The 24,743-nt window shown below is 45.1% G+C and overlaps 1 protein-coding gene across 10 annotated transcripts in view; it reads left to right on the plus strand.

The window, feature by feature from the left end:
• LOC110498654 (teneurin-3) overlaps positions 1 to 24,743 on the plus strand; it is a 426,574-nt gene that overhangs the window by 301,419 nt on the left and 100,412 nt on the right. For all 10 annotated transcript variants that reach the window (XM_036954326.1, XM_036954328.1, XM_036954327.1 and 7 more), the window contains one exon: positions 15,744 to 15,863. In XM_036954326.1, the coding sequence (XP_036810221.1) occupies positions 15,744 to 15,863 (120 nt within the window). The remainder of the gene's footprint in view (positions 1 to 15,743; positions 15,864 to 24,743) is intronic.

A 24,743-nucleotide genomic window follows, 5' to 3' on the forward strand; every position in this document is an offset into this window, starting at 1 on the left:
GATACCTTATACAGATGTAGGATCTTAATTTGAACAGTCTTTTGTTACTGCGAATTTTCCTGAATGCAGATGAGCTACATGATTGACAAATTCACTGATAACATTAAGAGTATTGCACTTTTTATGTAGCCTTTTTCAGTCAAAATGATGGGCTAAATGTAAAAATCCTGTTGCTGCAGGATTATTTTTCTGCGACAATACTGGTCAAATTAAGATCTAACATATGTAGGTAACCGTTGGATCAGCTGTGAAAGTCATTTGGGTAACCATTCAGTAACCATCGCACACTGTAAGGTTACCTCAGGTGACAAACTCCAATGTTTTAAAACCACACTCCCCCAAATCTAGCATCTACCACATCAAACGGGTACATAAGGTTTAGACAAAGCAGTAACCAACCACAGCTGTCTATCGCTGAGGCCCCAGGGCTCTTCCGCTTTGCTTTAGTTTACATTCCTTCGACAGCGCTGTAAATGCCAATCTGATAGCGATAGCATTTCTTATCACTGACATTGGACACGCTCAGCCTTAAACAAGCACAGTGATTGCTCAGGTCTTTGATTATAAACCCTGAATAGTTTCAGTTTCCAGCTGGCGTGGAGGAGTATTGTTGACACACACACGCACACACACACACACACACACACACACACAGGAGTGTGTTGCCACAGTACCCCGATGCCTCTATCCAGTTGTTGTGACTAGCTGTGATAGATAGCAAATGCAGCAGCTATTGCTCATAGAATGTGTGTGTGTGTGAGAGAGGGAGGGAGGGAGGGAGAAATCTGACTGTATTAGTATTCACCATGCACTACATTCAGCTATAGCGGGAAGGAACTCTCTGCCCCCTCATCCACTCTGTTGGATCTCTGCTGTAGAGAGAGACAAATCACATGTTGTTTATCACAGGCTTCATAAACCACAGGTGTAGACCAACAGTGAAATGCTCACTTTACAGGCCCTTCCCAACAACGCAGAGAGAAAGAAAATAGAGAAATAATAGTAATTATACAAGTAATAATAGATACACATAATAGATAACGTGACTATTTACAAGGGGTACCAGTACCAGTTGATATGCAGGGGTACGAGGTAATTGAGGTAGATATCTACATATAACTAAGAATAAAGTGACAGATAGTAAACAGTACCAGTCTATATGCAGGGGTACGAGGTAATTGAGGTAGATATCTACATATAACTAAGAATAAAGTGACAGATAGTAAACAGTACCAGTCTATATGCAGGGGTACGAGGTAATTGAGGTAGATATCTACATATAACTAAGAATAAAGTGACAGATAGTAAACAGTACCAGTCTATATGCAGGGGTACGAGGTAATTGAGGTAGATATCTACATATAACTAAGAATAAAGTAACAGATAGTAAACAGTACCAGTCTATATGCAGGGGTACGAGGTAATTGAGGTAGATATCTACATATAACTAAGAATAAAGTGACAGATAGTAAACAGTACCAGTCTATATGCAGGGGTACGAGGTAATTGAGGTAGATATCTACATATAACTAAGAATAAAGTGACAGATAGTAAACAGTACCAGTTGATATGCAGGGGTACGAGGTAATTGAGGTAGATATCTACATATAACTAAGAATAAAGTGACAGATAGTAAACAGTACCAGTTGATATGTAGGGGTACGAGGTAATTGAGGTAGATATCTACATAAAACTAAGAATAAAGTAACAGATAGTAAACAGTACCAGTTGATATGTAGGGGTATGAGGTAATTGAGGTAGATATCTACATATAACTAAGAATAAAGTGACAGATAGTAAACAGTACCAGTTGATATGCAGGGGTACGAGGTAATTGAGGTAGATATCTACATATAACTAAGAATAAAGTAACAGATAGTAAACAGTACCAGTTGATATGTAGGGGTACGAGGTAATTGAGGTAGATATCTACATATAACAAAGACTAATGTAACAGATAGTAAACAGTAGCAGCAGCATATGTGATGAGTAACAAAAAAAGTTAGTGCAGAAAGGGCCAATGCATATAGTCTGGGTAGCTATTTAACTATTTAGCAGTCGTATGGCTTGGGGGTAGAAGCTGTTCAGGGACATGGTTGGTTCCAGACTTGGTGGATCGGTACCGCTTGCCGAGGGAGAGAGAAATGGAGGGAAATTAATCATGTTGATTCAAACACACTCGATAACTGGAGCTAGATAACTGGACTCTCTCTTGCGCCTGCAGACACACACACACAGTGGGTAGGAACAGTAAGCCCAGTTGACCGTTTGTAGTAGTCAGTCCAGAGTGATGGATCTAGCCCTGCAGCTGTCCAGAACAGAACAGGAAGCCCTCACACCTCAGTGTGGACTATAGAGCTGTGAGACTTAGAGACCGACTAGATGGACGCTGCCATGTTACCTGTCTGCTGTCCACTTAGCAGCACTTGAGCAGAACCCCCCCCCCCTTCTCTCTCTCTGTCAATACAGAGGCTAATGGGCCTCTGGGCCTGTCCGTCACTCAGATAGTGTGAAGGAGGACACACTCGTGTGGAGGACACACACGCACACACACACATAAGTGCATGCAGTGCTCTCTCTTTCTTACACACACACACACACACACACACACACACACACACACACACACACACACACACACACACACACACACACACACATACAGTTGAAGTCAGAAGTTTACAATGGACAATGACCCCAAGCATACTTTCGAAGTTGTGGCAAAATGGCTTAAGGACAACAAAGTCAAGGTATTGGAGTGGCCATCACGAAACCCTGACATCAATCCTATAGAAAATGTGTGGGCAGAACTGAAAAAGCGTGTGCGAGCAAGGAGGCTTACAAACCTGACTCAGTTACACCAGCTCTGTCAGGAGGAATGGGCCAAAATTCACCCAACCTATTGTGGGAAGCTTGTGGAAGGCTACTTGAAATCTTTGACCTAAGTTAAACAATTTCAAGGCAATGCTACCAAATACTAATTGAGTGTATGTAAACTTCTGACACACTGGGAATGTAATGAAAGAAACAAAAGCTGAAATAAATCATTCTCTGACATTCCACATTCTTAAAATGAAGTGGTGATCCTAACTGAACTAAGACAGGGCATTTTTACTAGGATTAAATGTCAGGAAAACTTTTGTGAAAACTGAGTTTAAATGTATTTGTCTAAGGTGCATGTAAACTTGTACACTAGAACTCACAGAATACAAACCCAAATGCCTTCACATCCGCTATTCTGAACCGCCAGTGATTCACATAACCTCATCCTCACCAAGGAAGAAACATTATTATTTTGTCATGCTGCCCAGTAGGCTTGAAATGAAGGAAGAAAGACCCTGAATGACCTGTTCAGTGCAGCGACAACAACACGTTCTCTTCCTACCAGAAAGCTAATGATGGAATCCAACCCAGCAGGAAATGGTTGCTGTGTCAGTGGGGTGTCAGCGGGCTGTGTATGTGTGTGTCCGTGCGTGCAGTGGCGTGCATACACACTCCACCCCAGCGCCAATCATTCCAACATTTATGTCCGGACCAGAACCACAGTAGGGCGCCCCGCCAACCAAAGCTAAGTTATGGTAAAATATGGAGAGCTAATCTCTACGGCTCCCTGTAGGGGACAATCATTACCATCCACCCTCAGATTGAGTTTCTCTGTAGCCTTTTATCTGAATACGTCGGCTTTGGCGGAGGACACTGTTGTCTTTCCACAAACCTCATTATGTGTTTCTGTAGTGAGAAACACACATGCTTACTCAGTGGTCGCCTCATACGGAGTCAGTCCTGATAATGAGGTGAAAGAACCTTAATGAAGAATTCATGAGACCATAAACACAGTTATGAGGAGATTTGCGACACACACACACTAAACACACACACACTAACTTTACAACACACACACACACACACTAACAAACACTAACTTTAAAACACACACACACACTAACATACACTAACTTTAAAACACACACAGACACTAGCACACACTAACTTTAAAACACACACACTAACACACACTAACTTTAAAACACACACACTAAACACACACACACTAACTTTACAACACACACACACTAACAAACACTAACTTTAAAACACACACACACACACACACACACACTAACAAACACTAACTTTAAAACACACACAGACACTAGCACACACTAACTTTAAAACACACACACTAACACACACTAACTTTAAAACACACACACACTAACACACACTAACAAACACTAACTTTAAAACACACACACACACTAACACACACTCACTTTAAAACACACACACATTCACACACACTAATTTTAAAACGCACACACACTAACACACACTAACTTTAAAACACGCACACACACACACTAACTTTAAAACACACTAACACACACTAACTTTAGAACACACACACACACTAATTTTAAAACACGCACACACACACTAATTTTAAAACACGCACACACACACTAACTTTAGAACACACACACACACTAACTTTAAAACACACACACTAACACACACTAACTTTAAAACACACACACTAACACACACTAACTTTAAAACACACACACACTAACTTTAGAACACACACACACACTAACACACACTAACTTTAGAACACACACACTAACACACACTAACTTTAAAACACACACACTAACTTTAAAACACACACACACTAACACAAAGTAACATTAAAACTCACACACTAACTTTAAAACACACACACACTAACTTTAAAACACACACACACTAACTTTAAAACACACACACACACACTAATACACACTAACTTTAAAACACACACACACTAACACAAACTAACATTAAAACACACACACTAACTTTAAAACACACACACACTAACTTTAAAACACACACACACACTAACACACACTAACTTTAAAACACACACACACACTTAAAGATGAACTCTCTAACGTGTGTATCACAAGCCTAAAGTGGTCGGTTTTTGTGTACTACGTCATCCAATTGTTATGCAATATGTTACGAATTTTGCAATTTGTATGATATGTTACAAGTTAAATTTGGGCAATATGTTACGAATTTTGCAATTTGTATGATATGTTACAAGTTAAATTTGGGCAATATGTTACGAATTTTGCAATTTGTATGATATGTTACAAGTTACATTTGGGCAATATGTTAGGAATTTGTTGTGCTTAAGATCCCAGAGTGCAGCTTTAATTTGACTAACTTATTTCAAGCATGTATTATATTATGGCTCAACTTTATGGCCTGATAATGAAAACACTTTGCACACACACGTGCGTATGTATGTGTGTGTGTGTGTGTGTGTGTGCAAAGTGTTTTCATTATCAGGCCATAAAGTTGACAACGTGTGTGTGTGTGTGTGTGTGTGTGCAAAGTGTTTTCATTATCATTACCGTGTGTGTGTGTGTGTGTGTGTGTGTGTGTGTGTTTGTGAGTGTGTGTGTGCAAAGTGTTTTCATTACCGTGAGTGTGTGTGTGTGCAAAGTGTAAATAAATGTAACAAATTTAACACCAACACCAACCTTGTATGGTACTTCGGCACAGAGGACTATGACTTTCCTGTCACCAAATGCTGGTAGCTTTAAGGTTGAGGAGTAGCAATAGACAGTATATTAGAGCCTGTCATGAATGACCACTCAACACACTCTGACAGTGGCTGATTCTCAAATGACACCCTATTGCTTATGTAGTGCACTGCTTTTGACCAGGGCCCGTAGGGCCCAATGTAGTGCACTATGTAGGGAATAGGTGCCATTTGGGACATAGTGAGAGACTCATAAGGCATGTATTTCTCTGTGTAGCTGTGTTAGTGGAGAATAGAGACTCATAAGGCATGTATTTCTCTCTGTAGCTGTGTTAGTGGAGAATAGAGACTCATAAGGCATGTATTTCTCTGTGTAGCTGTGTTAGTGGAGAATAGAGACTCATAAGGCATGTATTTCTCTCTGTAGCTGTGTTAGTGGAGAATAGAGACTCATAAGGCATGTATTTCTCTCTGTAGCTGTGTTAGTGGAGAATAGAGACTCATAAAGCATGTATTTCTCTCTGTAGCTGTGTTAGTGGAGAATAGAGACTCATAAAGCATGTATTTCTCTCTGTAGCTGTGTTAGTGGAGAATAGAGACTCATAAAGCATGTATTTCTCTCTGTAGCTGTGTTAGTGGAGAATAGAGACTCATAAAGCATGTATTTCTCTCTGTAGCTGTGTTAGGGGAGAATAGCAGGTATCTGTGATCCAATATCCTGTCTGCTCAGTCTATACATGTCCACACAGCAACCAAGGAGAGCGACACACACACACACACAAACATACAGACACAAACACCCACAAACACACATACACACAAACATACACACACACACAAACACACGCAAACATACACACACAGACACTCACACACACAGAGATTTTTCTTATCTCTACACGAACATGCTTTCACGTCTTTCTTTACGTCTCTCACACACTATATTTCTCTGTCCCTCTCTCTCTCTCCCTCCTTCTCTTTCTCTCTCTCTCCCTCCCTCCCTCACTCTACATCTCTCTCACACTCTCCCCATCCCTCTCTGCCAACCTGCTCTTAATTATTTAAGACCCCACTTGGATGGATGGAAAAGGTTGATGGTAGTTAGGCCAACACACACACACACACACACACACACACACACACACACACACACATACACACACGTCTTAAGTCCATCCCCTTGTTATACAGTGCTACTGTAGGTAAAGGGATGTTTGGGGTTAACACCTGGAGATGCCAAATAGACGGTAGGGGTCTTGTTCTGAACACTTTTCCTCTCCCCCTTCTCTATTTCCTCCACTCTCTATCTTATCCTCCCCTCTCTCTCTCTCTCTCTCTCTCTCTCTCTCATCCCTCTCTGTCTCATCCCTCCCTCTCTCTCTCCCCCCTCTGTCTCATCCCTCCCTCTCTCTCTCCCCCCTCTCTTTCTCTTTCTCTCTCCCCCCACCCCTGAAAACACTCTCGTCCTCCCCAGCCACCCATAAATACTGCATTGCTTTTCACATATACAGAGGAACACTTTCAGACACATTGGATTTACAAAGAGACCTGGGAGGAAAGATATCACTTTTACTGGTTATGTCATCAGTTGTGTAACTGAGAGATAGATGGGAGAGAAATGCATGACTTCTTCCTATCATGGCCTACTTTTAAATGCAACATTTAGATGCTAGACTATTTTATGCTAGGAGTGAGTTCCTATTTCTCGCTCTGTTTCACCTTTGTTCTTTCTTTCTCACTGAATAGGATAGTTCATTGTTGTATTTAAAAAAAAAAATCAAATAAACATTTGATTGTGTTCGAATATTTTACCGGGCTGTGTTGCTTTGGGGACATTTTATTTTCGGGTGAAAAACAAATTCAGGACTGACAACAACACAAACGCATGAATAGTGCAAAAGGAGGACAGCAACACGGTGTGCTTCAAACACTTGAGAATGGACCAATCAGAACTGGGTATGATTTGTGAAAGGTGCTGAAATCAATTGTGGCCTTGAACCTCCCTGGAGAAGTTTACATGATTGTTGTTGTGGTTGTGGTTGTTGTGGTTTTGGAGGTTGTTTTGGTTGTCGTTGTGGTTGTTGTTTTGGTTGTTATGGTTGTGGTGGTGTTTGTTGTGGTTGTTGTTGTTGTTATTGTGATTGTTTGAGAGTGTAAGGAACATGGCAGAGGGATGGGCTAACAAATAGAGCAGACCATCAGTAGTTGCATTTGGCCTCCCTAGACACTAATAGAAAGCATGGTCTGTCAAAAGCATCTGCTTTCTCCTTGTGGGTACTATGATTGACACGTATACACAGACAGCTCTTACACACAGGCAAGCAGGCAGACAGGCAGGCAGGCAGACAGGCAGACAGGCAGACAGACAGGTCTGTGTACATGTGTGTGCCAATTCCCACCTGTCTCTCCCTCACACACCAGCTCTCCTTATCTCCCATTCACTCTTCACTATCTTCACCTGGGGCCATGCAGACCCATCTGCAACAACAGATGCACACACACCACCAAAAAACACATACACACACACACACACACACACACACACGCTTTTCTCCAGCGGGAAAAAAACGGCCGAAATCTCAATGGGCTCTCCTCCCCGGTGTAGCCCTGTGTGTGTTAACACATCTCCCATCTCTCCAGAGTTTTGGGAAGAATTCTCCTGCCTGATTTCTCATTCATAGAATTTCGGCCCTGGGAATCATTCCGGGAAAACCGTGACATCCCATATTATCCCTGCTTTGGAAGCATGAGACTGAAACCTTGGTTAGATGGTGTCACGGTGCACATGTCCATGACTTGTAGACAACGACACTGAAACAAATGATTGGTTGAAGAAAGACTCTTTCTTGTATCTCGTCAAGGCAAAGTCAAGAGTCCTGGAACCAAAGACAATGTGGGATTGAGTAGCGCATTCCGTTTGCCAGCAATACTTTGACTTAAGGCGCCAAAGTGGAGTGTTTGTTGCGCACGCCACTTACTAAAACAATGTAACTTGTCAACAACGTTTCTAGCGTGTATAAAGCTGCCCATTTAAACGTACATACTCCAGTAATGTGAAATATGTGACTAGAATTACAACCTAAGTGTTGATAGAGTAGAATCGTATCATTTAACCGACCTCGTGTGTTTGTCTGAAGCGCCGTGTCCTTGTTGAAGTGCCGGTGTGCATGACGCACGAGGCAAATTAGTCTACGAGTCATCGAAGAACATTTATTGGTTGACGGGAATAACCAAAGTGATGAATTGTCGCCGGGGTGAATTACTTCATGAATGTGTATTGTGACTTAAAGTAGAAGTTATGGCACAAGTTATTGAAGTGTGTGTGTGTGTGTGTGTGTGTGTGTGTGTGTGTGTGTGTGTGTGTGTGTGTGTGTTTATGTAAAACCGTTGTTTATTATATATGTCCATGGGAAATTACTCATTTATGGTAGAAATGTGTTTTGGGGCTATCATGATGGAACATTCCTAGTTGAAGGGAGTTCCTGGAAAAAGTACTTAGGTGCTCAGTTGGCTTTTGCCTGGGAGAGAGCAGGCTGGACAGGTAACATGTTGGAGCAGGCTGGACAGGTAGCAGGTTGGCTAGAGTAGAGTTCTACCTGGGAGAGAGCAGGCTGGACAGGTAGCAGGTTGGCTAGAGTAGAGTTATACCTGGGAGAGAGCAGGCTGGACAGGTAACAGGTTGGCTAGAGTAGAGTTATACCTGGGAGAGAGCAGGCTGGACAGGTAGCAGGTTGGCTAGAGTAGAGTTATACCTGGGAGAGAGCAGGCTGGACAGGTAGCAGGTTGGCTAGAGTAGAGTTATACCTGGGAGAGAGCAGGCTGGACAGGTAACAGGTTGGCTAGAGTAGAGTTATACCTGGGAAAGAGCAGGCTGGACAGGTAGCAGGTTGGCTAGAGTAGAGTTATACCTGGGAGAGAGCAGGCTGGACAGGTAGCAGGTTGGCTAGAGTAGAGTTATACCTGGGAGAGAGCAGGCTGGACAGGTAACAGGTTGGCTAGAGTAGAGTTATACCTGGGAAAGAGCAGGCTGGACAGGTAGCAGGTTGGCTAGAGTAGAGTTATACCTGGGAGAGAGCAGGCTGGACAGGTAACATGTTGGCTAGAGTAGAGTTATACCTGGGAGAGAGCAGGCTGGACAGGTAGCAGGTTGGCTAGAGTAGAGTTATACCTGGGAGAGAGCAGGCTGGACAGGTAACAGGTTGGCTAGAGTAGAGTTATACCTGGGAGAGAGCAGGCTGGACAGGTAACAGGTTGGCTAGAGTAGAGTTATACCTGGGAGAGAGCAGGCTGGACAGGTAGCAGGTTGGCTAGAGTAGAGTTATACCTGGGAGAGAGCAGGCTGGACAGGTAACATGTTGGCTAGAGTAGAGTTATACCTGGGAGAGAGCAGGCTGGACAGGTAACAGGTTGGCTAGAGTAGAGTTATACCTGGGAGAGAGCAGGCTGGACAGGTAACAGGTTGGCTAGAGTAGAGTTATACCTGGGAGAGAGCAGGCTGGACAGGTAACAGGTTGGCTAGAGTAGAGTTATACCTGGGAGAGAGCAGGCTGGACAGGTAACAGGTTGGCTAGAGTAGAGTTATACCTGGGAGAGAGCAGGCTGGACAGGTAGCAGGTTGGCTAGAGTAGAGTTATACCTGGGAGAGAGCAGGCTGGACAGGTAACAGGTTGGCTAGAGTAGAGTTATACCTGGGAAAGAGCAGGCTGGACAGGTAGCAGGTTGGCTAGAGTAGAGTTATACCTGGGAGAGAGCAGGCTGGACAGGTAACATGTTGGCTAGAGTAGAGTTATACCTGGGAGAGAGCAGGCTGGACAGGTAGCAGGTTGGCTAGAGTAGAGTTATACCTGGGAGAGAGCAGGCTGGACAGGTAACAGGTTGGCTAGAGTAGAGTTATACCTGGGAGAGAGCAGGCTGGACAGGTAACAGGTTGGCTAGAGTAGAGTTATACCTGGGAGAGAGCAGGCTGGACAGGTAGCAGGTTGGCTAGAGTAGAGTTATACCTGGGAGAGAGCAGGCTGGACAGGTAACATGTTGGCTAGAGTAGAGTTATACCTGGGAGAGAGCAGGCTGGACAGGTAACAGGTTGGCTAGAGTAGAGTTATACCTGGGAGAGAGCAGGCTGGACAGGTAACAGGTTGGCTAGAGTAGAGTTATACCTGGGAGAGAGCAGGCTGGACAGGTAACAGGTTGGCTAGAGTAGAGTTATACCTGGGAGAGAGCAGGCTGGACAGGTAACAGGTTGGCTAGAGTAGAGTTATACCTGGGAGAGAGCAGGCTGGACAGGTAGCAGGTTGGCTAGAGTAGAGTTATACCTGGGAGAGAGCAGGCTGGACAGGTAACATGTTGGCTAGAGTAGAGTTATACCTGGGAGAGAGCAGGCTGGACAGGTAACAGGTTGGCTAGAGTAGAGTTATACCTGGGAGAGAGCAGGCTGGACAGGTAACAGGTTGGCTAGAGTTGAGCTATACCTGGAAGAGAGCAGGCTGGACAGGTAGCAGGTTGGCTAGAGTAGAGTTATACCTGGGAGAGAGCAGGCTGGACAGGTAACAGGTTGGCTAGAGTAGAGCTACATCTAAGTTTTGTTCTAGACAGTGAGTTGTTGCCTGAATAGTTTCTACTGAGAATGTGTTTGATTTATTCAATTCTTTGTCAACGTCCTGTTTGTTATTTTCTGTACACATTTTATTGGCCAATTAGTCCTGCACCTGTTAATATTGTAAATCATTACCTCTAAGAGAGGTAAGCACCAGAACATTCTGTCTGTCTCCTCACTGTCCAATCCGCTGCTTCGATTACTGCTTCACAGATGGATCGAAAATTCCAGAATGATATTACAACGGACATGCAACAGCAGACTTGTATATCTGTGGGGTGGATTTGCATCCATTTTGCACATTTTGTACAGCTATGTAAACTATCATGAATGAAGTAATGGCATTCTGTATTACAATGAACATTCGGCAAAGTGAATGAACGTGTAGACGGATGCCTAATGGTTGTCTTTCTAAAGAAAGTCCTGCTAAATGAGAGCTCCACCAGCCTCGTGACTTCCTCTCAGTCTGAAAAGGTTGACCTTTCAACAAATAGAAATGCTTTGAAGACTCCAATATCCATCCACCTCCACACCTGGCTCTCTTTGTCCGCCTGGTCTTCCAATGTTTCCCTCGCTCTCGTTCTGTCTCTATATGTCTTCTCTCAGAGGCCCAGAGACGCGTGTTTGAAGCTCAAGGGCTTTGATGCTGTTATGGGGAACCTAGCTCAGAGATGGATATCTCAACATTGTTTAACGGTTGTCTTGTGGTTGTGTAAAGGTTGTCTGAGGGTTGCCCTGAGGAGCCTTAAGCCTCCCAGCATGCTCCACTCTGGCAGCGCTTGGTGTCGATCCGCCAACTTCTCTCCCATGACCCTCTAGTCCTGCCCACCGCAGGAGGCCCTCCCTAGCACCATACCACTCTAATTTAATGAGAGAAAGAAAGAGAGAGAGAGGGAGGAGAGGCTTGGTTGAACTGTGGGTGGGCTCTGGTTGAAAACGCTCTGGCCTCCGGGCCCTAATTGCTAGAGGATTCCCTCAGCTTACCCTACACATTCTCCCTCACTCTCTCTACCTCTCGTCTTCCCCTCACTCTCTCTACCTCTCGTCTTCCCCTCACTCTCCCTAACTCTTGTCTTCCCCTCACTCTCTCTACCTCTCTTCTTCCCCTCACTCTCTCTACCTCTCGTCTTCCCCTCACTCTCTCTACCTCTCATCTTCCCCCCACCCTCGCTACCTCTCATCTTCCCCTCACCCTCTCTACCTCTCATCTTCCCCTCACCCTCTCTACCTCTCATCTTCCCCCCACTCTCTCTACCTCTCATCTTCCCCTCACCCTCTCTACCTCTCATCTTCCCCTCACCCTCTCTACCTCTCATCTTCCCCTCACTCTCTCTACCTCTCTTCTTCCCCTCACTCTCTCTACCTCTCTTCTTCCCCTCACTCTCTCTACCTCTCGTCTTCCCCTCACTCTCTCTACCTCTCGTCTTCCCCTCACTCTCTCTACCTCTCGTCTTCCCCTCACTCTCTCTACCTCTCGTCTTCCCCTCACTCTCTCTACCTCTCATCTTCCCCTCACCCTCTCTACCTCTCGTCTTCCCCTCACTCTCTCTACCTCTCGTCTTCCCCTCACTCTCTCTACCTCTCGTCTTCCCCTCACTCTCTCTACCTCTCTTCTTCCCCTCACTCTCTCTACCTCTCGTCTTCCCCTCACTCTCTCTACCTCTCGTCTTCCCCTCACTCTCTCTACCTCTCGTCTTCCCCTCACTCTCTCTACCTCTCTTCTTCCCCTCACTCTCTCTACCTCTCATCTTCCCCTCACTCTCTCTACCTCTCATCTTCCCCTCACTCTCTCTACCTCTCGTCTTCCCCTCACTCTCTCTACCTCTCTCCACCATTTGACCTCTCTCTGTCCCTTACTCTCCCTCTCTGTCGCTCTCATTTCCTCCAGCTATAACGTCTCGATATCCTAGATCCAGCTCACACACACAAATACACACACTTATACAGAACACACACACACACATACTCCCCACCACACAGCGCCAGTATACAACAACATCCCCTACTTTGATAGTGATTTATAGGTGGTTGTGAGTGTGTGTTCAGGTAGAAATCCACAGGGGGCTGTGTGCACGACTAAACTCCCCTCATTAGAGCTAGAGTGTGCAGCCAGGCAGGCTTATTACTCACACAGGACACACACACACTGACACGTGTGTGTGTGTGTGTGTGTGTGTGTGTGTGTGTGTGTGTGTGTGTGTGTGTGTGTGTGTGTGTGTGTGTGTGTGTTGTTTGTACTAAACAGTCATTCTCACCAGACTTGCTACTGGCCCTCCAGTACAGTATGAGTCACAGTCCTCAGGCCTCCATCATGTCTGGCTCCTACTAAAGCCCTCGGCAGCCATGATGGCTCCAAACAGCTCCAGACAGCGCTGAAACAGTGTTAGAAACTGTCTCCTCTCACGTGTCTCCTCACTCTTAGTGTGGCTTCTCGCAGAAGCACTCAGAGAGAGAGAGCAAAATGGAGAGGAGGGGGAATAGAGAAGGAAGGAGAGAGAAAAGTGCGGGATTGAATTATATCCAGCCAGAGGGCCGGCTTGATGCTAATGCGCTAAACTGCTTGGCTCCATCTCTCCCTCTCTCCAGATCCCTCCCTCCCTCTCTCCAGATCCCTCCCTCCCTCTATCCAGATCCCTCCCTCCATCTCTCCCTCCAGCTCCCTCCCTCCATCTCTCCCTTTCTCCAGCTCCCTCCCTCCATCTCTCCCTCTCTCCAGCGCCCTCCCCCATCTCTTCCTCCATTTTCCCTCTCTCCAGATCCCTCCCTCCATCTCTCCAGATCCCTCCCTCCATCTCTCCCTCCAGCTCCCTCCCTCCATCTCTCCCTCTCTCCAGCGCCCTCCCCCCATCTCTTCCTCCATTTCTCCCTCTCTCCAGATCCCTCCCTCCCTCTCTCCAGATTCCTCCCTCCATCTTTCCAGCTCCCTCCCTTCATCTCTCCCTCCAGCTCCCTCCCTCCATCTCTACCATCTCTCCCTCTCTCCAGCTCCCTCCCTCCATCTCTTCCTCCATCTCTTCCTCCATCTCTCCCTCTCTCCAGATCCTCCCTCGATCTCTCCCTCCAGATCCCTCCCTTCATCTCTACCTCCATCTCTCTAGCTCCCTCCCTCCATCTATCTCTACCTCCATCTCTCCCTCTCTCCAGCGCCCGCCCCCATCTCTTCCTCCATTTCTCCCTCTCTCCAGATCCCTCCCTCCATCTCTCCAGATCCCTCCCTCCATCTCTCCCTCCAGCTCCCTCCCTCCATCTCTCCCTCTCTCCAGCACCCTCCCCCATCTCTTCCTCCATTTCTCCCTCTCTCCAGATCCCGCCCTCCCTCTCTCCAGATCCCTCCCTCCATCTTTCCAGCTCCCTCCCTTCATCTCTCCCTCCAGCTCCCTCCTTGCATCTCTACCATCTCTCCCTCTCTCCAGCTCCCTCCCTCCATCTCTTCCTCCATCTCTCCCTCTCTCCAGATCCTTCCCTCGATCTCTTCCTCCAGCTCCCTCCCTCCATCTCTTCCTCTTTCCAGCTCCCTCCCTCCATCTCTACCTCCATCTCTCTAGCTCCCTCCCTCCATCCATCTCTACCTCCATCTCTCCCTCTCTCCAGCGCCCTCCCCCATCTCTTCCTCTCTCCAGCTCTCTCCCTCCATCTCTCCCTCCATCTCTCCCTCTCTCCAGCGCCCTCCCTCCATCTCTCCCTCTCTCCAGCGCCCTCCCTCCATCTCTCCCTCCATCTCTCCCTCTCTCCAGCGCCCTCCCTCCATCTCTCCCTCCATTTCTCCCTCTCTCCAGCTCTCTCCCTCCATATCTTCCTCTCTCCAGCTCTCTCCCTCCATCTCTCCCTCCCTCCATCTCTCCCTCTCTCCAGCTCCCTCCCTCCATCTCTCCCTCTCTCCAGTTCCCTCCCTCCATCTCTTCCTCTCTCCAGGTCCCTCCCTCCATCTCTCCCTCCATCCAGCTCCCTCCCTCCATCTCTACCTCCATCTCTCCAGCTCCCTCCCTCCATCTCTTCCTCCATCTATCTCTACCTCCATTTCTCCCTCTCTCCAGCTCCCTCCATCTCTCCCTCTCTCCAGCTCCCTCCCTCCATCTCTCCCTCTCTCCAGTTCCCTCCCTCCATCTCTTCCTCTCTCCAGGTCCCTCCCTCCATCTCTCCCTCCATCCAGCTCCCTCCCTCCATTTCTCCCTCTCTCCAGCTCCCTCCATCTCTCCCTCTCTCCAGCTCCCTCCCTCCATCTCTCCCTCTCTCCAGCTCCCTCCCTCCATCTCTCTCGCTCCTCTCTGGGCTCAGGTTAACATATTGGAGTTTTCAAACAATACCTGCTCTTATTTTGACAGCTCACCTCCTACACACACACACACACACACACACACACACACACACACAGGTTCAGATATCTGCACACCCTAAAGGGTCCGGCCAATCCGAGAGCTTGTTAGACCCCAAACCATAATCGATGTAGGGATGTTTCTCCTGTTGTCTTTTTATCTGATAGAGTTCGATTAGGCATCCCATCTCTGACTCGGCGCTAGGTAAACTGTCTTTATGGTGTGTGTGTGTGTGTGTGTGTGTTGTTAAGCCGACCACTGAGAGTAACAAGTCTTTTCTCTCTCTCTCCCCCTACTGTAGCCATGCATCTGTTTGGTCTGAACTGGCAGATGCAGGAGACAGAGGGCTACGGCTTTGAGAACGGTCAGGGGAGGTCAGACACCACACCCAACACCATCACCGCACTGTCTGCTGATAACGGTAAGAGGCTAGAACACACACACACACACACTGCCATCATTCATCCCGGCCCATTATCCAAAGGCATAGCCCAGCCACCAGCCAAATGGTGTGTGTGTGTGTCCGTGTGTGTGCGCGCGTGTGTGAAGACTACCAGTCACACTCTCACTGAACACTTCATAATGCAGTCACTCTATCAAACTCTATTTGCCACTGACCTCCAGACACACACTGTATCCTCATCGGACACACACTACAGCTCTAAAAACACACACACACTTTTTGTAGCTGTCTTACACAGCAGTGTTTCTCTCTATCGATCCCTTTCTCACACCAACACACATACACCTTTGTAACACACACACCTTTTCCATGTCCACCATCACTCTGAATCCCCTGTGGAGAGGAGAGGGGATGGTAGTACTGCAGGTATTTGAGGTAGTACAGACTCTGTGTTGGTCTCTGTAGGCTGAGGTGAGACAGAGTGGCTTTATCTGGAAGTGGACTGACCTTACAAACTAAGTCTATGACTGGGCAGCAGAGAGCTGACGAGAGCAGGGTTTCTTAAACTATGGGTCGGGACCCAAAGTGGGACCTGGGCATGTGAGAGGTGAGGTCGCACGTTATGAGAATACATCTATAATCACACACCTTTTCTTCTTCATTTGGGCCGAGTGTAGGCTAAAGTGAGCCTAGTAGAGATGAAATAAACCCATGACACTGGGCCATCATACTGCAGAGAGCTGAGGAGAGAATGGACTAGCATGAGCCCCAGTACTTCCACCACCGTCTCATCTCCCACTGTGAGACCGGCTTAGTCTGCGTCCCAAATGGCACTCTGTTCCCTATTTAGTGCACTACTTTTGACCAGGGACCATAGGTCTTTAGTACAAAGTAGTGCACTGTATAGGGAATAGTGTGCCATTTCAGATGTAGATTATCTGCTTCTTGTGCCCGTTATTTGATCGGTGTCCGTGCGTCCCTGTGTGCTCCTGTCCCTCCAGTGCTTGTGTAACCGTACAGGGGAGGGTAGAGTCGTTCTCCTCCCCCTCCTAACCTTCGCGGACACAATTAGGTTGATACTTGTTTAGTTCTAAGACCAGGCCATCGCTCTCTTTTATTTTCTCTCGGACTCTCTCTCTCTCTCTCTCTCTCGAACAGTGACTGTCACCACCATTCAGACAACATTCAGACAGACAGATCTCTAACTGAGGTGAACTGAGAGGCTAAAAACCACTGTGGAGGAGGAGGAAAAGGAGTGGTCATGCTAACATGATAGTGTTTACATTAACGTGAGGAAGTAATGAACGCTCTCAATCTAATGAGCGCTTCCAGCCCTCATCATAACAGACTAATTAACACCGCCATGCCGCCACTCAGCACATCACTTCTAATCAATACAAATCCCTCCCTCCTCCGTTCTCTCCTCCTTCAACTAACCTTGGCCTCCTCTCTCTCTTCCTCTTCCTCTCTCTCTGTGTGAGCCGGCGCCATCAACGGTCTGCAGTGACAGCCTATGGCTTTGTTCACTGATGTGAATGAATGGACTACCACAAATAGACATGAGCACACACACAGATACAGACAGACACACGCAGACACACACAGTGCTAGAAAGGTAAAGTGCATCTAAACATACATGCACACATTGATAAATATACGCTGACTCTCCCTTCACAGTGAGTGTGTGTTTGTGTGTCTGTCAGTGATGCGCGGGGTCAGCTGTTTGTTGACCGGCACCTACACGCAATTGCTAATAACCTGTCTGCAACCGCCCGACTATGTGTGATAAATAGGAGGCATGCACCCGACCCTAACCCGCTAATATACCACATGTGCTGAACTCTTCCTTTTTTTTTGTCCTTTTTGCCTCAGTGGATCGCCGTGAACTTTTTCTGCCAAGTTCCCGAAAGTATTTTGCTATTGGCGTGTATTTGGCACATGTACTGTTAGGCCCTAAGGCTTAGGTTTACGCCCTAATGTCAGATCTAAATCATGAAAGAAAAACCTCAATGTATCATATAGATATGAATTGCACAAGAATTATCATACATTTATGGATTTTTTTTTGATGGATCGTTTTCTCTTTATCCAACCTGCCGGCCACGCACCCGCCCTTCATCCACAAAATCTTTCATGACCCTAAACCTGCCCGCCCCGCGGATACAGGAGTGGGGATCTTAGTTTGATCACCCTGTTGCAGGAGAACCGTACAACTTTACAAATAATTCTAAAACTTGTTGTGTGTTTGAGGTTTAAAAAGCTTCTGAAGTTTGTAATTTCCACTTTGAAATTTGAGACTTGATTTTCCCCTACAAAAAATGTCCGTTAATTATAATCCACATAACAATTTCTTGTTGCTGTAGGATTCTTTTCCTGCTGTAGCAAACTGGCTCAGATTAAGATCCCACATCTGTATAATCACGGGGACTGCGGGCTATGAGTCAACCTGTGCATTGTGTGTGTGTGTGTGTGCCAGTGTGTGTGTGCCAGTGTGTGTGTCCAGTACCTATCGCTGGACTGCATGTTGTTGTTCACCTCTGTAATAGGCAGGTAACCTAAAAGCACTCTCTCTATAAGAGAATCTACCCAGGGGGAGGAAGAGCAGGGGAGCAATCACTCACTCTCACAGATGATTGGAAGTGTTGGATTGCGTTGCACTGGGCGAGAGGAAAGGGCTTTGTTGACAGGTCTATATGGAGTGACACAGCAACGTGTAGAAGACAGTGTAGTAAAGCTAGCAGACAGTGTAGTAAAGCTAGTAGAGAGTGTAGTAAAGCTAGCAGACAGTGTAGTAAAGCTAGCAGACAGTGTAGTAAAGCTAGCAGACAGTGTAGTAAAGCTAGCAGACAGTGTAGTAAAGCTAGCAGACAGTGTAGTAAAGCTAGCAGACAGTGTAGTAAAGCTAGCAGACAGTGTAGTAAAGCTAGTAGAGAGTGTAGTAAAGCTAGCAGACAGTGTAGTAAAGCTAGCAGACAGTGTAGTAAAGCTAGTAGAGAGTGTAGTAAAGCTAGCAGACAGTGTAGTAAAGCTAGCAGACATTGTAGTAAAGCTAGCAGACAGTGTAGTAAAGCTAGCAGACAGTGTAGTAAAGCTAGCAGACAGTGTAGTAAAGCTAGCAGACAGTGTAGTAAAGCTAGCAGACAGTGTAGTAAAGCTAGCAGACAGTGTAGTAAAGCTAGCAGACAGTGTAGTAAAGCTAGTAGAGAGTGTAGTAAAGCTAGCAGACAGTGTAGTAAAGCTAGCAGACAGTGTAGTAAAGCTAGAAGACAGTGGAGTAAAGCTAGCAGACAGTGTAGTAAAGCTAGCAGACAGTGTAGTAAAGCTAGCAGACAGTGTAGTAAAGCTAGCAGACAGTGTAGTAAAGCTAGCAGACAGTGTAGTAAAGCTAGCAGACAGTGTAGTAAAGCTAGCAGACAGTGTAGTAAAGCTAGTAGAGAGTGTAGTAAAGCTAGCAGACAGTGTAGTAAAGCTAGCAGACAGTGTAGTAAAGCTAGAAGACAGTGGAGTAAAGCTAGCAGACAGTGTAGTAAAGCTAGCAGACAGTGTAGTAAAGCTAGCAGACAGTGTAGTAAAGCTAGCAGACAGTGTAGTAAAGCTAGCAGACAGTGTAGTAAAGCTAGCAGACAGTGTAGTAAAGCTAGCAGACAGTGTAGTAAAGCTAGTAGAGAGTGTAGTAAAGCTAGCAGACAGTGTAGTAAAGCTAGCAGACAGTGTAGTAAAGCTAGCAGACAGTGTAGTAAAGCTAGCAGTGTAGTAAAGCTAGCAGACAGTGTAGTAAAGCTAGCAGACAGTGTAGTAAAGCTAGTAGAGAGTGTAGTAAAGCTAGCAGACAGTGTAGTAAAGCTAGCAGACAGTGTAGTAAAGCTAGTAGAGAGTGTAGTAAAGCTAGCAGACAGTGTAGTAAAGCTAGAAGACAGTGTAGCTAACTAGAATTAAATACTCATGTTACATTCACGCAATCTTATGCATTAATGATGTATACACACACACACATTTATAGAACTGTGGATAATGTATGGTTTGCCGTATCATTTTAGTAAGACCTTAGCTGTGTTCGAATACCCATACTAACATACTGTATACCTCATACTTAATGAGTAAATACTACATACTATATAGTATTAGTTTATTTCAGTACTGTATACTGTAAACAAACGGTATGCTTTCAGTTGACCGTTCTAGCTCTTGGCCTGTCTACCGGAAGTTGATGCTGTTGCTATGCAACCTCTTGCTAGCTAGTTAGCATAACAAATTACTAGTTAGACATTTTACGACTTTGGGTGTGTTCTTAAATTCAATGTGGAGTGCCAGAGTGCGTTGTCAGATTGTCCGTTTGTAAATTCAAAACGTTTCGCTCTCGGAGTGCACACTGGACGTTCAGGATGAGGAGTAGGGTTGATTTGAGCGTCCTGACCTTACAGCTGCTGTCAAGCTAACGTTGGCTAGCTTGCTAGCTACTTCCAGACACAAATTAGACCACTCGGACCATTTTACTTGCCCTAGCAGGCAGTTTTCATGTTATCCAGCGCGTTGGTGACTGTAACTGTGCTGCTGGCTACAATTGAATTAGGCTTTTTTGCCGACCGTTTACTGACACCGGCCATATTCAACGGGTGTTGAGCGCTTGTAAATTCATTATTCGTAATCGGAGTAGATAGCCAGAGCGAATTTACGAAAGCACCCGAATGTCCATTGAGAACGCACAACGACTATACTACACCATTTAGCTAATATACTGTCAAGTTTGATGTATAGGTAGCCAACTAATGTTAGGTAGCTAGCAAACATACCGGTACATACTGCTGTAATGATATGCTACGTGGTTTGTGAGTACAGCGTAGCTAACAAAATGTCAGCCAACATAACGTGTAAGGTAACTTATTTGAAAAGTCATGACTTTATTAAATTGCTCAACATTTTCTTAACATTTGTCATAATCAGTTAAAGCAAGGAATTTGTATCCGCTCTCGTTGTACTTCGGCTGCATATTTTCCTCTATTTTCTTCCACGATGTGAAGCCACGCCCATTTCCTGAAGAATTGCATTATGGTCCCTAAAGTACGGAAATAGTGTCCCCTGCGTGTATGCTTCATATTTTGGCGAATTTAGTACGATATCCGGGAACTTTTGGGATACTATCTACAGTTTAAGTTGGAAGTTTTCATACACTTAGGTTGGAGTCGTTAAAACTCGTTTTTCAACCACTCAACAAATTTCTTGTTAACAAACTATAGTTTGGGCAGGTCGGTTAGGACATCTACTTTGTGCATGAGCAAGCAAGCAGTTTTTCCAACAAATGTTTACAGACAGATTATTTCACCGTAACACAATTCCAGTGAGTCAGAAGTTTACATACACTAAGTTGACTGTGTCTTTAAACAGCTTAGGAAATTCCAGAAAATGATGTCATGGCTTTAGAAGTTTCTGACAGGCTAATTGACATCATTTGAGTCAATTGGAGGTGTACCTGTGGATGTATTTCAAGGCCTACCTTCCAACTCAGTGCCTCTTTGCTTGACATCATGGGAAAATGAAAAGAAATCAGCTATGACCTCAGAAAACAATTGTAGACCTCCACAAGTCTGGTTCATCCTTGGGAGCAATTTCAGAACTCCGGAAGGTACCACATTCATCTGTACAAACAATAGTACGCAAGTATAAACACCATGGGACCACACAGCCATCATACCGCTCAGTGAGGAGACATGTTCTGTCTCCTAGAGATGAACGTACTTTGGTGTGAAAAGTGCAAATCAATCCCAGAACAACAGCAAAGGACCTTGTGAAGATGCTGGAAGAAACAGGTGCAAAAGTATCTATATCCACAGTAAAACGAGTCCTATATCGACATAACCTGAAACTCCGCTCAGCAAGGAAGAAGCCACTGCTCCACAACCGCCATAAAAAAGACAGACTACGGTTTGCACATGGGGACAAATATCGTACTTTTTGGAGAAATGTCCTCTGGTCTGATGAAACATGAATAGAACTGTTTGGCCATAATGACCATCATTATGTTTTTCCTCCAAACATAACGATGCTTTGCAAGCCGAAGAACATCATCCCAACTGTGAAGCACAGAGGGTGGCAGCATCATGTTGTGGGGGTGCTTTGCTGCATGAGGGACTGGTGCACTTCACAAATAGATGGCATCATGAGGGAGGGAAATTATGTGGCTATAATGAAGCAACATCTCAAGACATCAGTCAGGAAGTTAAAGCTTGGTCACATATGGGTCTTCCAAATGGACAATGACTCCAAGCATACTTCCAAAGTTGTGGCAAAATGGCTTAAGGACAACAAAATGAAGGTATTGGAGTGGCCATCACAAAGCCCTGACCTCAATCATATAGAAAATGTGTGGGCAGAACTGAACAAGTGTGTGCGAGCAAGGAGGCCTACAAACCTGACTCAGTTACACCAACTGTCAGGAGGAATGGACCAAAATTCACCCAACTTATTGTGGGAAGCTTGTGGAAGGCTACCCGAAACATTTGACCCAAGTTAAACCATTTCAAGGCAATGCTACCAAATACTAATTGAGTGTATGCAAACTTCTGACCCACTGGGAATGTGATGAAAGAAATAAAAGCTGAAATAAGTCACTCTCTCTACTATTATTCTGACATTTCACATTCTAAAATAAAGTGGTGATCCTAACTGACCTAAGACAGGAACTTTTTACTAGGATTAAATGTCAGGAATTGAGTTTAAATGTATTTGGCTAAGGTGTATGTAAACTTCCAACTTCAACTGTAGCTCCATTCTATGACCAATAATATTATATACTCAATCACGTCACAAATAGTACGGTTAGTGCGGTTAGTATGAGTATTCGAGCTCTTGTCTTCCTCCATGGCATCATGTGCAATCTGATCAGTGTATTTGATCTGATCTGTGTATGTCATCTGATCTGTATATGTCATCTGATCTGTGTATGTCATCTGACCTGTGTATGTCATCTGACCTGTGTATGTGATCTGACCTGTGTATGTGATCTGATCTGTGTATGTGATCTGACCTGTGTATGTGATCTGACCTGTGTATGTGATCTGACCTGTGTATGTGATCTGATCTGTGTATGTGATCTGATCTGTGTATCTGATCTGATCTGTGTATGTGATCTGATCTGTGTATGTGAATTGATCAGTGTATGTATAGCTGTCAGAGCTGGTGGTGTCTAGCCTGAGCTGAAGCTGCTGCATTTTCACACAGCAGTATGACCTTGTTCATCCTTGTCCTTGTTGATGCACCACATAACCCTGATCAAGAGAGAGGCTTTCTCTACTTCTGTGTTGATCTAGTTCTATCAGTGATGTTCCAACACTTAAGAGCCGCTAATACAGATTACTGTTTGACTGCTAGCAGTAATCTGACTCCCGCAACACTCCCGACTCCTGACAACCCTCAATACATTGGCAACACTGTTGAGCCATAGTAGATTATAACAGAGAGAGAGAGCCAGACATTCTAAGAAAGCATCTATGTATCTACTGTTGCACACAGTAAAATGTTATGTTGATGGATAGTTAGTTTTTCTTAACTTAGTGCGCTGATAAATAGATGTTAATCTTTTTTCTCATGTAGGGGGGACTGTTCAATACACAGCATGATATTGATTGTGTTACTATTCAAACACATCTCATCTTTACTGCTTGAGGGCAGCAGAATCTCATAAATACCGTAAAACTTTGCCATTTAATTAGAAGTTTTACGGTATGAGGTCATTTTTTACCCTAGCTCACAGAGAGAGAAAGAGAGAGAGAGAGAGAGAGAGAGAGTGAGATATAGAGCCAAAAAGACCAGTGTTTCACTAGCAAGCAGCATTTTGCGTCTAATTGCTTCTTTGGACAGTGGAATCGCCCTTTGTAAGCATGTACTGCACCACACATTATCTCTCTCTGTGGCGTTATGAATCTCACAGTTCCCCTGAACCATTCACACATACAGTGGGGCAAAAAAGTATTTAGTCAGCCACCAATTGTGCAAGTTCTCCCACTTAAAAAGGTACAGGTACATGTCAACAGGTACAGGTACATGTCAACTATGACAGACAAAATGAGAAAAAAAAATCCAGAAAATCACATTGTAGGATTTTTTAGGAATTTATTTGCAAATGATGGTGGAAAATAAGTATTTGGTCAAACAAACCTACAAACAAGCAAGATTTCTGGCTCTCACAGACCTGTAACTTCTTCTTTAAGAGGCTCCTCTGTCCTCCACTCGTTACCTGTATTAATGGCATCTGTTTGAACTTGTTATCAGTATAAAAGACACCTGTCCACAACCTCAAACAGTCACACTCCAAACTCCACTATGGCCAATACCAAAGAGCTGTCAAAGGACACCAGAAACAAAATTGTAGACCTGCACCAGGCTGGGAAGACTGAATCTGCAATAGCTAAGCAGCTTGGTTTGAAGAAATCAACTGTGGGAGCAATTATTAGGAAATGGAAGACATACAAGACCACTGATAATCTCCCTCGATCTGGGGCTCCACGCAAGATCTCACCCCGTGGGGTCAAAATGATCACAAGAACGGTGAGCAAAATTCCCAGAACCACACGGGGGGACCTAGTGAATGACCTGCAGAGAGCTGGGACCAAAGTAACAAAGCCTACCATCAGTAACACACTACGCCGCCAGGGACTCAAATCCTGCAGTGCCAGACGTGTCCCCCTGCTTAAGCCAGTACATGTCCAGGCCCGTCTGAAGTTTGCTAGAGAGCATTTGGATGATCCAGAAGAAGATTGGGAGAATATCATATGGTCAGATGAAACCAAAATATAACTTTTTGGTAAAAACTCAACTCGTCGTGTTTGGAGGACAAAGAATGCTGAGTTGCATCCAAAGAACACCATACCTACTGTGAAGCATGGGGGTGGAAACATCATGCTT

This window comes from Oncorhynchus mykiss, chromosome 19 (genome assembly GCF_013265735.2).
Source record: "Oncorhynchus mykiss isolate Arlee chromosome 19, USDA_OmykA_1.1, whole genome shotgun sequence".
NCBI lineage: Eukaryota > Metazoa > Chordata > Actinopteri > Salmoniformes > Salmonidae > Oncorhynchus > Oncorhynchus mykiss.